This window comes from Pecten maximus, chromosome 11 (genome assembly GCF_902652985.1).
Source record: "Pecten maximus chromosome 11, xPecMax1.1, whole genome shotgun sequence".
NCBI lineage: Eukaryota > Metazoa > Mollusca > Bivalvia > Pectinida > Pectinidae > Pecten > Pecten maximus.
The window spans coordinates 1,691,809-1,706,934 of record NC_047025.1 but is presented as its reverse complement, the minus strand read 5'-3'; the positions used below and the strand labels follow the sequence as shown (position 1 = coordinate 1,706,934).

At 36.3% G+C, this 15,126-nt stretch overlaps 1 protein-coding gene across 1 annotated transcript; it reads right to left on the bottom strand.

Moving 5' to 3' along the window:
* Window positions 1-1,006: 1,006 nt before the first annotated feature.
* On the bottom strand, window positions 1,007-12,092 carry LOC117337717 (enoyl-CoA delta isomerase 3-like). The gene is made up of 7 exons (XM_033898815.1): window positions 11,920-12,092; window positions 8,559-8,737; window positions 7,592-7,727; window positions 6,636-6,864; window positions 6,340-6,361; window positions 1,815-1,968; window positions 1,007-1,311 (listed from the first exon to the last, which is right to left on the bottom strand). The coding sequence occupies exons 1-7, from the start codon at window positions 12,042-12,044 to the stop codon at window positions 1,080-1,082; spliced, it is 1,077 nt and encodes a 358-aa protein (XP_033754706.1). The 5' UTR covers window positions 12,045-12,092; the 3' UTR covers window positions 1,007-1,079.
* Between the last annotated feature and the right edge of the window lie 3,034 nt (window positions 12,093-15,126).

Genomic DNA, 15,126 nt, shown 5'->3' with positions numbered 1-15,126 from the left:
GTTTCTTCCTTGTTGTCGTCTGTATAAAAATGAAGGCTAAAATGTAACATTTTAGTTTCTCCGGATTTGAAAGATGTTTCAGTTGTATATATATATATGGTCTGATCACATCCTCCTCATCTTGCACCTCTTTACCTCATCCTCCTTGAATTAACATTGATACTATACCTCATCTTACCTCATCCTGCCTCATCCTTAATGATGAGATATGATGAGGCTGAATCACCTTAGTTTACATCTACTTATATATCGTGTTTTTATCTTACCAACAATATATCTTGTGTATTTATCTTACCAACAATATATGTCATGTATACATCTTAATTTCGACAAAAATGTAATTCTGAAAAGCTGTCGTCAAATATATCATGCAGCCTTGCGATCTCAAGTAATTCATTGTATAGTTGGTCATTGGTGTAGAAACAGAAAATACATTAGTGTTTCGTTTGCGTTTGGGATTTCGGTTTGTTTGTTTTAAAATTTGCACATGACTGTGTATTTGATGCATATGAAATAGTTACCTTGAAATAGAATAAACAAAACAAAAACAAAAACTGTAAAAAGGAATTGGAAACTGTCACGCATCGGATCATGGCCAATGTTAATTTAAACTGAATCACACGTCCAAATGATTATTCACGTACAATATAATAGATGCACAGGATATGTTTAATGCTTCTGAATATTTGATATCATCCATACATGCCTGACTTTTATAATATCTTACAAGTGTTATCTGAAACTTACAAGTGAATCATATTCATTTTCACAAATATCTTTTTACATATTCTAACAATGGTGTCAATTCTCCAACATGCCTTCCTTTTGTATATCATTTTTTCTTGGTGAAAACACATGCTTTTAGCCAATATTACTCACCTCTGAAAAATTGATAACAACATCTGTATAACTTACTCTGAACAGTCGATAACAACACCTGTATATCTCACTCTGAACAGTTGATAACAACATCTGTATAACTCACTTTAAAATACAGTTGATAATAATATCTGTGTAACTTAATAGTTAGATATTATACCCCAACACAAAATGCCACCAGTTAAACAATATACCAACAGTTACAGTTTAGCATTAAGTCGTGGGTACAAATCTTTCTTCATGGTCTGAAGCATCCCACGGTCTATTCCATTCGGCCCTAAAGCTTTAATAGCCATCTGTTTGGCTTCTTTGAGAAGATTATCTGGCTCGACTGCTAAATCCACTATTCCTAGCTCCACAGCTGTTTGGGCTGGAACCCGTTTGGCAAACAAGACAGCTTCCCTCATGGCAGTCATGTGATTGAATTTATAACTACAAATACAATGAGTTTTGGTTATGTTGGATTATCTTTATATTATTTTAAGTACACAAAATTAGTAAAAAAAAAACAAAAAACAAAAAACAAAAACAAAAAATACCCCCCCCCCCCCCCCCCCCCCTTAAAAAAACAACGTTAATTAAACTATAGGATAGGGGATGAATGTCGTCTACATAAACTCTCTGTAGATACACAAAACGTAAATTTTGCAAGTTTAATTTTTGGTATTCTATCTTCGCATTATGAAATGGTGGCAAATGCCGCCCAAAAATTGACTACTGTCTAAAATGTTGTGTGCAATTGTGCACATCATGAAACCTAATAAGAATTTTATTTACCCACTTTTCCAAAAGTTCAAGATTCAATCTATTGCAAACCTTGTGACCAGAACCCTTCAGCTAATTATTATAACAATGTCCTGCATGGGTGTAAGTTTTCCGGATTATTAAAAATTCTGAGTTAATTATTTCCTAACGCCATGCGTTTATGTACTTACCGAAGTAGATCTAACGAATCCTGTGCTAACCCGAGTTTAAGATGTAACTCATTCCAACATATCCAGCCTCGTTTTGAGTTCATTACACGATAGTCATGCGCAGCTGCAATAAACGCTCCTCCAGCAAACGCATGTCCTACAGAAACGAAATGTTCTTATCACAACATATCACAGCTAAGATAATAACATGCGACCAAAAGATAAATGAAAAGGACTGATTTTAAAATGACGGCTTGTTTGTGTACATAATTCATAAGACTACATGTTTCGGTAACGTCATACGATATACTAGGCAATTTAGTTATTTAAGATAGATCCATATTGAATAAATACCTTTTGTTAACAAAAACCTATATTTTCCATATGAAAAACAGATATAGGTATGTAGGGAAAATGCCAGTTGTTTTAAGAGTATAGACATCTCGATTTAATTTGATAAAACGTATTCTTTGCTACTAAAATATATAGACTGAATATACAAGGTAAGCTATATATTGATGAAAAGGCCCTAAAATTCTCTATTAGATAATTTAACAATGGAAGTATTTATCATTAACCAGTGCTACAGTCGGTAGAGGAAAATATGTTAGACGCCATAGTAAATTCGAGAGGCTTCTCTGAAATCCGCCGTCTATATACCGTCTTTAAGTTCATCAACTTCAGATCATTGCCGTTGCTATAGAACTTTCCTTCTCCGGTTGTGATGACCGCCTTCACGTCTTTATTTCTAAACAATGTCAAATGGCCAAATACAATTTTTGATATATTTTCATTTTTTGTCATTGGTGCAAATTTGCGAAGATACTGCATAGATTTACGTGTTATGAATACTCACCACCAATGCTTAAAACTTATAACTAGCAAACATTCTAAATGTTAAACCAATATTTAAGCAAAACCCTGGTCTTGCCTGTCGGTAAACCAATCTTTTAACCTGAAACAATCCGTCTATCATTTTCCGTTTTAAACCTACCATAACTCCAAGCTCCAAAATTCTGACCAACCCCTGTTTATTCTCTAGTCTTTAATCCAGATTCCATATGTTATATTGAAGAATATACGAAATGAGGCAATCACTGAAATCGAAATGTGACGAAATGATGATTTCACCAGTCCTTTGAAGTCGTACATTTGAAGTTATTTTCCTGTTTAATTGGTGAAAGAATATGGTTCTGATAAGAAATAAATCTAGACGTCTTGTAACTAAACTATTTCGTAAGAGTGATGATTCCGATTTTCCAATTGTAATTTTCCATTTCTACATAGTAACATTCCCGTTAACATTCTCCGGTTGGTTTGATATTGAAGGACGTGTCGCTTTTATTACAAATTCCGTGACAGGTGTCGGATAAACTATTAAGAGTTTTCAGAGATGCAGGTTGAGAAGGACAACAGAGAAGTTGTGTGGTCATCATATCATCTGAAAACATTTTATTCCTTTGTGTAATACACGTATAAAGGTAAACCTGTTTGATGCCTGTTGATATGTCTGGTAAACCCGTTATACACTAGGTTGTGACAAAGTGTGCAATAGGTAGAGACTATTCGAGCACTATGTTTAGTAGCTGTGCACTATGTTTAGTAGCTGTGCACTATGTTTAGTAGCTGTGCACACAGGGGCTTGGCACGATTGTCCATTCCAAATGATAGTCTATATATATATGTATATAGTACTATATACATATATATATGGACTATTATTTGGAAAATCGAGCCAAGCCCCTGTGGCTGTGCACTATGTTTAGTAGTTATGCACTAGGTTTAGCCTTATGGTATACAATTGTTATCTTCACGTGAATATTTTCTTAAACGTGTAGTTGTATTAAATGTTTTATGCTTATCTAAAATCTAGTCTGAGGAGGTAATTTAAAGAAGTATAAATCATTTTAACTTTACGTTTCGTTATCCAGATTACTTGTAAGAACGAATACCAGTATGCACACATATTGTTATGCAATCTTGTCCACCTATAGCGTTCTATATACTGACCTCGTTACCGGGAGCTTTCCCCATATAACGTTGTATACTGACCTTTAAATATCATCTAGAATTTTCGTCATTTCATTGATGAAGGTTGGGATGAGTCTGTTTTCACCATTTTGCATCGTTGTGTACTCCACTTTCATAAGCGCCATTTTGACCAACAGACGAAACAAAAGATAACGTCGCGCGATGCATGTGTTTTTATATACAGCGACACCAAATATTTTTAATAAAATGAAAACTGAAGTGTAAACAAAGACATACAATAGTCACGTGTTGCTGTGGTTCAGAACTACGTGCCGAAACATGGTGGCTCGTTAGGGCCAAATATCATATCTAGCTCTCCCGACCTTAGGTCGAAAATGCGAGAATGTGAAAACGCGACGGCGGGGGAACGAGAATGCGAAAGAGCGAAAACTCGACGGCGATAATGCGGAAAAGCAACGAGAAAAACGCGAGATTAATCTCGCACTCTCGCCGTCGAGATTTCGCTCCCTCGACGTCGCGTTTCATATTTTCGCGTTTTCGCATTCTCGGAGTTATAGCTCCTTCGCCATCGCGTTTTCGCTCCGTCGTGTTTTCGCTCCCTCGCGTTTTCGACCTATGGTCAAAAACGCAAGAATGCGAGATTTGATATATCGACATACAGATCATGCATATCATATTATATGAGAATATATATAGATATGGTGGGGCCGCCGTAGCCGAGTGGTTCAGGTGTCCCGACACTTTAACACTAGCCGTCCACCTCTGGGTTGCGAGTTCAAAACCTACGTGGGGCAGTTGCCAGGTACTGACCGTAGGCCGGTGGTTTTTCTCCGGGTACTCCGACTTTCCTCCTACTCCAAAACCTGGCACGTCCTTAAATGACCATGGCTGTTAATAGGACGTTAAACAAAAACAAACAATATAGATATGGCCTGTGGGATGGGAATCTGTGCAAAGAAATAAGTGTTTAGCACGCTCGTATTCACGATCGACTTATGATTTATAGAAGCTACTATGTAGAACATTCTGATCTGCCAACCTTGATCGCCTACACAATAGTATCTCTAGCAGGGTTAATGATACAGTGTGTATGCAGTTTTAAAAGTAAAGCATGATACAAGTGTCCGAAGTGTATACATAAGTGACGTAATGTTTTATCTACAGCCGTTACGTAAGTAGTTATTACAGGGTTTCCACTGCAGACAACGTTTAATATATTTTAATCGCTTTTCATGGTTTCGCATTACATTTGTGCTGTAAATGCTTACTATGCTTTCTGCATATCATATTCACCTTTCAGGTCAAATTAATTATCATAGGTTATTAAAAATGCATTTAATGCATTTGAAACATAAAGACGAACGTGACCTTAGACGGTAATGATGACCCTTTAACACCCTTCGGTAAGTTATGATTTGCCATTTAACATACAAGCCAAAATGTTTATCAAACACAAGGGTTTGGATTTTGGAAAGCTTTTTGATATTCCTTCTTCAGCTATCATATGATATGTCATGTTCTTATCTTACCAACAATATATCTCGTTTATTTATCTTACCAACAATATATCTCGTTTATTTATCTTACCAACAATATATCTCGTGTATTTATCTTACCAACAATATATCTCGTTTATTTATCTTACCAACAAAATATCTCGTGTTTTTATCTTACCAACAATTTATCTCGTGTTTTTATCTTACCAACAATTTATCTTGTGTTTCTATCTTACCAACAATATATCTCGTGTATACATCTTAATTTCGACAAAAATGTATTTCAGAAAAGTTGTCGTCAAATATATCATGCAGCCTTGCGATCTCCAGTAATTCATTGTTTAGTTGGTCTTTGGTGTAGAAACAGGAAATACATGTACATTAACGTTTCTTTTGTCTTTGGGATTTATGTATTTTTGGGTTGAAGTTTGCATATGACTGTGTATTGGATTCATATGAAATACTTACTTTGAAATATTACAATAAAAATCACAGTAAGAAAATAATCAGAAAATGTTTTACTTATTCAACATCACGAAAAATTATAATCTAAACTGAATCACGCGTACAAACAATCAACCACGTACTATAGTAGACGCACAGGATATGTTAATGCTTCTGAATATTTAATATCTTCCGCACATTTTAGACTTCTTGATGCTTAACAATTGTTATCTGAAACTTTGAAGGAACACAATCACATCAACTTTACAATCTTTTTATATATTCTAACAATGGCGTCTATTCTCCACTTTGGCAAGTATGGTAACCACAGTAAAAACTGAAACAACACTTTGTAACAGCATATATATGACTCAATCTGAACAATTGAACAACTGATTAATATTTGTATGACTTACTCAGATAAGATTATAAAAGCATCTATATGACCTAGTACAGTACATCTGTATAACTCACTCTGAACAGTTGATAACAACATCTGTATATCTCACTCTGAACAGTTGATAACAACATCTGTATATCTCACTCTGAACAGTTGATAACAACATCTGTATATCTCACTCTGAACAGTTGATAACAACATCTGTATAACTCACTCTGAACATTTGATATCGATATCTGTATAATTAGTTCATATCAATAACTTGATAACTCACGCAGAATAGTTTATAACATCTATATAACTCACTTAGAACATTTGATAAAAAAAAGGGTACAAATAGTGAATAACATCTGTATAACGTACTCTGAACAATTGATAAAACATCCGAAAAACTCACTCAGAACATTTGATAACAACATCTGTATAACTCACTCAGAACATTTGATAACAACATCTGTATAACTGGCACCATCAGTGAAACAATACACTAACACAAAACGTCCTCTGTTACAGTTTAGCATTAAGTCGTGGGTACAAATCTTTCTTCATGGTCTGAAGCATCCCGCGGTCTATTCCATTCGGCCCTAAAGCTTTAATAGCCATCTGTTTGGCTTCTTTGAGAAGATTATCTGGCTCGACTGCCAAATCCACTATTCCTAGCTCCACGGCTGTTTTGGCTGGAACCCGTTTGGCAAACAAGACAGCTTCCCTTATGGCAGCCATGTGACCGAATTTATAACTACAAAAACAATGGGCTTTGTAATGTCGCTTGGTCTTGTTCACAAACTTACAACAATGATAATACGATTTTTAAAACGTAGATTAAACTGTAAAAGGGATGAAAGTCGGCTACATAGACTTTATAAATAATTAAAAATACTAAACCGTAGATTGTGTAAGAGTACTTTTTGGCTTTCGATCTTCGTAATCCGAAATGGTGGCAAATGCAACTCGAAACATAGCAATTGACACTAAAATGTGGTGTGAATGTAGTGGTCTCGAATGTAAACTTTTAGTTGTTACATTAGACTGATATTTGCTTAGTAAGGGATATTCACGAAAATTTGTACCGCGAAAGTATCTAAATTGATAAAGTTTGAAACCACGAAAGTTTGTACCGCCACAGTATCTAGATTGATAACGTCTGTACCGTATCTAAATCAATAAAACCTGACACCACTAAAGAAAGTACACGAGAATATGTCATGTCATACAGTATACCTTACTCAAAAATGATTTAGAGACAGATTATTATACTATGATCTCGTTTTCATGATTTGAAAATAATATATCAAGTCCAGTAAGGACAATCGGCAATATGAATTTAATTAACACACATTCCCCAAGTTAAAAACAAATTAAACCCGAACTCTTTCTGAATGATTTAATCCTACATACGTGTAAGTTTTCGGATTATTAAGAATCAGGATGAATGGATTCCCAATGTCACTCGTTTATGTACTTACCGAAGTAGATCTAAAGCATCCTGTGCTAACCGGAGATTAAGGTGTACCTCATTCCAACATATCCAGCCTCGTTTTGAGTTCATTACACGATAATCATGCGCGGCTGCAATAAATGCTCCTCCAGCAAATGTATGCCCTGCAGAAAAAAAACATATGACCAAAAGATGATAAAAAGGACTGATTCGTGGGTGGTCAGGTAGCACAGTAGTAACACACTCGGCTTTCACCTCGGCGGCCGGGGTTCGACACCCCGATCGGACGTGAAAAGGTACGGGTTCATTTGCCCGACCACGTGGGTTTTCCCCGGATACTCCGGTGTCCTCCCACAGTAAGACCCCTCGCACGCTTACATCCGGGCCAACAAGCGTGATTAATATAAGCTTACATAATGCAATTGTTGTAAAGTAAATAAAGTTTACAATGCATTCGTAGCCCAATGATGTTTCGACAATGTCGCAAGATAAACTATAGGCATTTTATTAACCTTAGGTGACCTTGTGTTATGTTTCCCTATTAATAGTTTTTGTTAACAAAACTCAATATTTCCCATAGTAAAAATAAATACAATTAAGTTGGCAATAGGACAATTATCAAAAGAGTCTAAACATCTCTGTTTGATAAAGCGTATTCTTTGCTACTAAAATAAATAGACTGAATATACATGAAATCACTTAGATTTCGCGAATACTTTTTTTCGCGAACTTACTTTTTCAGACATATTCGCGAATACATGATACGCTGATCTAGAAATGACTTTAGATTTGCGGCTGATGACCTATTAGAGTCATGGACCTTGCAAGTAGTTGGGCGCCAGCCAAAGGTTTTAGTCGCATGGAATCTTAATTCGCGAGTGACTTTTCTCGCGTATTTATGTTGAAATAAATCCAACCCGAAATATAAGTGATTTATGTGATAAACAGGCCCTTACAATTCTATGTTAGATAATTTCAATAACAGCAGACTTTACCATTAAGCAGTGCTACCGTCGGGAGAGGAAAATGCGTGAGACGCCATTGTAAATTCCCGAGGTTTTTCCGAAAGTTGTTGACCACATCCTCTGTCTCTGATGTCATCCACTTCAGGTCAAGGCCGTTGCTATAGAACTTCCCTTCTCCGGTTGTGATAACTGCCTTCACGTCTTTATTTCTACAATGTCAAATGGCCAAATGCATTTTTATATATATATAAATTTTCATTTTTTGTTCGTTGAACATATTTACATAAGAAACTGTATAGATTCATGTGGCATGGATACTTACCACCAATGCTTACAATTACTAATAGCGACATTTGGAAGAACAGGCTGGAAACATTTTCAATATGAATCATCATTAATCTTATAGTTTTTATAGTACTTATGTGAAGGAAGAGTTAAGGGCATGTCCATGAGATACCGACTAGTTTATTGATGACGAATCACAACTATTGGGGGGAAACCTGATATACATTTTACTTACTTCAACGAATGGAACAGTGATTTGATTTTGAAGGGAGATATGTTTTATCTATATGACTTGTGACCTAGCACACAATCTAATTAAGTGTTTATCTAATTAATATTGATCACCACAGACCAAATGCTCTAGCGAAACCATAGTCTTGTCTTCGGTAAACCATGCACGTCGATACTCTTGACCTGAAGCAACCATTTATCATATTCCGTTTAAAACCTACCATAACTGCAAGCTTCAAAATTCGCACCTGCCGCCTGTCTACGATCTGTTCTTTAAAGCTAGGTTAGTTGTTGCCCATATTCGACGACACCGAAACAGGGAGTTTCAAAGGTATTTTCTGTAATATGACTGTCTGAAAGAGTTCTGTCAACAAATTCATAATATTCAATAAATTGAAATATCAATCGTGGGCCTTTTGCACAACCGTATCAAGACTTTGAACTTATTTTTTAATTTTCGGTCGCCTCCTATTTGTCAACACTTTATGCCTTTAGCATCACTGGCGAGTCCCAGAAAAACGGAACAGTTTTATGATGTTCCAAGCATTCATGACAAGTCCTAAAAGGGCGATACAGCTGTAGATGTATAAGCTCCCTAACATCATTGACGACTCCTAGAAGGAAGAAACAGCTGTATGATTCCCTAACATCTCTGGCAAGTCCCAGAGAGACGAAACAGCTTGGTGATAATCCTAACAAGACTGACGAGTCCTAGAAGGACGATACAGCTGTATGATGTCCCTAACGTCACTGACGAGTCCTAGAAGGACGATACAGCTGTATGATGTCCCTAACATCAATGACGAGTCCTCGAAGGACGATACAGCTGTATGATGTCCCTAACGTCACTGACGAGTCCTAGAAGGACGATACAGCTGTATGATGTCCCTAACATCGCTGACAAGTCCTCGAAGGACGATACAGCTGTATGATCGATACAGCTGTATGATGTCCCTAACATCGCTGACAAGTCCTCGAAGGACGATACAGCTGTATGATGTCCCTAACATCAATGACGAGTCCTCGAAGGACGATACAGCTGTATGATGTCCCTAACGTCACTGACGAGTCCTAGAAGGACGATACAGCTGTATGATGTCCCTAACATCACTGACAAGTCCTAGAAGGCCGATACAGCTGTATGATGTCCCTAACATCACTGACGAGTCCTAGAAGTACGGTATAGCTGTATGAAGCATACCGCGTACTCGTTATACAAATTAACGAGTCTTTTGAAAAATATTTAATTACACTTCCGGTCGCTTTTTATCACTGACGAGTCCTAGAAGTTGTTTTGAAAGGTGATCATATCTTCTGTGTCATTTGTAAAAAAAAATTGGTTTAGACTGATAGTCCGTTTGGTTTAGACTATTAGTGTACTAGGTTTAGACTGATAGTCCATTTAGTGTGGACTATTAGTGTACAAGATTTAGACTGATAGTCAATTTGGTGTGGACTATTAGTTTACTAGGTTTAGACTGATAGTCCATTTGGTATGGATTATTAGTGTATAGGTTTAGACTATTAGTGTACTAGGTTTAGACTGATAGTCCATTTGGTGTAGACTATTAGTGTACAAGATTTAGACTGATAGTCAATTTGGTGTGGACTACTAGTGTACTAGGTTTAGACTGATAGTCCATTTGGTGTTGACTATTAGTGTACACGATTTAGACCGATAGTCCATTTGGTGTGGACTACTAGTGTACTAGGTTTAGACTGATAGTCCATTTGGTGTGGACTATTAGTTTACTAGGTTTAGACTGATAGTCCATTTGGTATGGATTATTAGTGTATAGGTTTAGACTATTAGTGTACTAGGTTTAGACTGATAGTCCATTTGGTGTGGACTATTAGTGTACTAGGTTTAGACTGATAGTCCATTTGGTGTGGACTATTAGTGGACTAGGTTTAGACCGATAGCCCATTTGGTGTGGACTATTAGTTTACTAGGTTTAGACTGATAGTCCATTTGGTATGGATTATTAGTGTATAGGTTTAGACTATTAGTGTACTAGGTTTAGACTGATAGTCCATTTGGTGTAGACTATTAGTGTACAAGATTTAGACTGATAGTCAATTTGGTGTGGACTATTAGTGTACTAGGTTTAGACTGATAGTCCATTTGGTGTGGACTATTAGTGGACTAGGTTTAGACCGATAGCCCATTTGGTGTGGACTATTAGTTTACTAGGTTTAGACTGATAGTCCATTTGGTATGGATTATTAGTGTATAGGTTTAGACTATTAGTGTACTAGGTTTAGACTGATAGTCCATTTGGTGTAGACTATTAGTGTACAAGATTTAGACTGATAGTCAATTTGGTGTGGACTACTAGTGTACTAGGTTTAGACTGATAGTCCATTTGGTGTGGACTATTAGTGTACAAGATTTAGACTGATAGTCCATTTGGTGTGGACTATAAGTGGACTAGGTTTAGACCGATAGCCCATTTGGTGTGGACTATAAGTGAACTATGTTTAGACTGATGGTCCATTAGGTTTGGGCTATGAATGTAGTAGGTTTAGACTAAAAGTCCATTTGGTGTGGACTATTAGTGGACTAAATTTAGATTGGTAGCCCATTTAGTGGGACTATTGGTGTACATATCTACCTGTAATTTCTAACTTCACACGAATATTTTCTGTAGTTGTAAAGTTTTGTCTTATGTACTACTCTGATGAAGTAATTAAAAAAAGTATTAATCATTTAAACTTTACATTTCGTTATCCAGAATACTTGTACGATCAGGGACGAATTTCCAACAGTATCACCGGTATACACATATTGATATACACTCGTGTCCACCTATAGCGTTCTATATACTGACCCTTCGTTACCGATGGCTCCCCCCATATAACGTTGTATACTGACCTTTCAATATCATCTAGAATTTTTGTCATTTCATTGATGAAGGTTTGGTTGAGTCTGTTTTCCCCATTTTGCATAGTAATGATGGCGAATCCATCCGCTGTGTACTCCACTTTCATAACCGCCATGTTGACCAGCAGACGACACAAGCGATAACGTACTGACACTCAGATACCTCAATCACAGGGACACAAAATCTCTGTACCCTATCATTTGTGACATGTGACGGTCAAAGGGTAAGCAGAAATGTCGCTGTGGTACATATGTGTATTTTAGAACTATGGACTGTGGGTTAATTAAGATTTCGTGCCGAAACCCTGTGTTATCATAGGCACTTGATTTTACAAACATACAGGGACTTTGAAACAAATTTCCGACATACGCTCAATACATATACTCTGAAAATGTATAGATATGACCCGTGGGCTTGAAATCCATGCAAGTCCCTGTGTGATTAATTGCTACCAGGCATATACCATATACCGGTGTTTAGCATGCTTGTATTCATGGTCGAACTTTGATTTATAGAAGCTAGGCCGACTACGTAAAACATTCTGATCTGCCAACCTTGAACGACTACACAATAAAATATATACCTAGCAGTGTTAATCTACAATGTTTATGCAGTTGTAAAACTGGATCAAGTGGTTCAAGTGTCCGAATTCTATGTTACATAATATTTTATATACAGCTGATTCTGTTATGTATACAATTACTACATGTTTTCCACGGCAGACAACGTATTTTAATATATTTGTTTCATATTCCGGTTTGCCTTTCGTAATTTCACGTAACGTGCTTGAATTCTACTGTTAATTACTAATTCCGCAGTCATATTCACCGTTCAGGTCAAGTTAATTATATTGAATGTGATTAAATATGCATCTAATGCCTTTTAAACGTTATGACGAACGTGACCTTTGACGGTAATGATGTCATCATCATTTGTTATTATGACCTTTAACCCACTTTGGCAAGTTATGCTCTGCACTTAACAACACGGACTGGGATTTTGTTGTGCTTTTCGATATTTCTTCGTCAGTTAATATATAATATGTCATGTCATATGAAACATAATATGTCATATATCATACCATGTAATATATAACTTATCATATTATGTAATATTATATGATATCTCACTGGGTTATAATTTACCATTGTTATTGTAAATAGATAATAATTGATGCTGTATATTTCTACCTGTCGGCGATTAGTATGTAAACATGAGAAAATAAAAATTAGTTTTTACGAATTTGGTCTTTTTGTGACATGATGGATACTACGTTAATATCAAGATGAGCTTCTTCTCCTTCTTCTTCTCCTTCTTCTTCTTCTTCTTCTTCTTCTTCTTCTTCTTCTTCTTCTTCTTCTTCTTAAAAGACCCCAAAACAAAACCAAAAAAACGTAAAAAAAAAAACAAAAGAAAAACAACCCCCCCCAAAAAAACCAAAAAAAAAAAAAAAAAAAACCAACAAAACAACAACAACAACAAAACAAACAAAAGCAGCACTTTAGGGTTGTTAGCTACGGTGTCTGATAGTTCACTAGAGTCCGTATAAGTAGATGTTACATATATGTGTACTTTGTTCATAGTCATCGTCAAATTGAGTTCGTGGTCGAATTTTATTACGATACATTTTATGAGGAAATATGAGCTGGTCCGGAGACCTATTGAATGGACCGCGGTAAATAAATATAAAACATGAACACTTTTAAAACTATGACCATGATAATGCCATCGTAATTAAGGACAAGAAACAAATACACCTTAAAGGTTGTTTAATTAATATTGTGTTGGGCGTAAACAGGATATGGGTCAATGGGTACAGTGTTGTGAAAACAAAGATATAAAAATGTCAATTTGTTCCACATAAACCATGTACATGTATTTCAAAGGTATTGTAAGTATTGATGACAAGAAGGGATGATCAATTCTGTAAATACATTTTCGGCTTTTTAGTCTTTTATAAGACAATCGTAGTAAATTAATATTAATTGAAGGAACTATATGTTTGCTTCATTGTGATATGTCCTATATAGTCACGTGCATGCTGTCTGCGGTTCCTAAAAAAAGCGTCGCAAAAAGTCGTGATTAGCTTCATGATCAGCCACGTGTTTTAAATCAAAGTATTGTCATCATAAATTAAACCGATCAAAATAATAGATTTATTGTTAGAGTACAGCGAGGAAATGCATTCTGTCAGTAGGTATAATTATATACAGTCTATATTTGGAATGAGCAAACGAGACGGAGGTCTATTAGCGATAACGTCTGTCGTGTTAGTTGGGAAGAAGATTTTTTTTGTCTCCGACAGAATATTTAAATACTCGGCATGTTAAGACACTAAGAAACGGTTGATACTGGACTTGTAAGGATAGCATGGAGGTAGATTTAAATAATATTGATAATCGATGGTAACACATAACAAATATGAATTTTGCGACGCAGTGACACATTAGAGAACCACGATAGCTCAGGCGGTTAGAGCGCGGCCACGTAACATCAGGTGAACATCCGAGGTGCATGGTTAGATGCTCCCTGCCCGTGTCGGTTTGTGTTTCTCGGGAAGCCGAGAAACTGACCGGTCTGTGCTGTCTTGGTTGTGTCCTTGGGTAAAACACTTTACTCTAATTGCTCTGGATGGCATGCGACAGGCATCTCGTATTTTGGTAAGTGAGGTAGTCACCAACTACTACAAGGAAACCCCGACTAAAAATGACCCTTGCTGTTCACGGGTGATAAATACAAGAAACGAGTAACAAATCATCGGCCCCCACAGAATCTTCTCTTTACTCGTTTGACCTGTGGGAGCACTGGCTTGAAATGTTCGGTTTGACATAGATATACATTATGTTTATCGACCAGTCAAAAAGGCATCTTACTAATGAAGCTCTTTTTCGCCTGGAAAATAGAAACAGAATACCACCAATCTCGCCAAACAAATTAAAGATCATAAAACGACGTTTTGATAGTCCGATGTTCCGTAGCCATTTTCTACGGAACCAATCGGATTGCTGGATATGGCTCAGGAATAATTCTTGAATACGAGATTTTTTGTGCCAGTGCTCCCGAGGGATCTATCAGAGCTATAAAGAGAGATCACATGGGTAATGACGATAGGAGTAACATGTCTGTGTTGTATTCCAGTAAAGAATTGGTTTCAAGTTTGATTCTTGATTTTATAATGTAAAACGCATATATCAGAA

Coding starts and splice junctions, on each gene's coding strand:
- LOC117337717 (XM_033898815.1), bottom strand. CDS start 12,044: ATGGCGGTTATGAAAGTGGAGTACACAGCGGATGGATTCGCCATCATT. Junction 8,738..11,919: donor ATTCTAGATGATATTGAAAG/GTCAGTATACAA, acceptor TTGACATTGTAG/AAATAAAGACGTGAAGGCAG. Junction 1,969..6,339: donor ATCGATATCAAATGTTCAGA/GTGAGTTATACA, acceptor TGTTGTGATAAG/AACATTTCGTTTCTGTAGGA.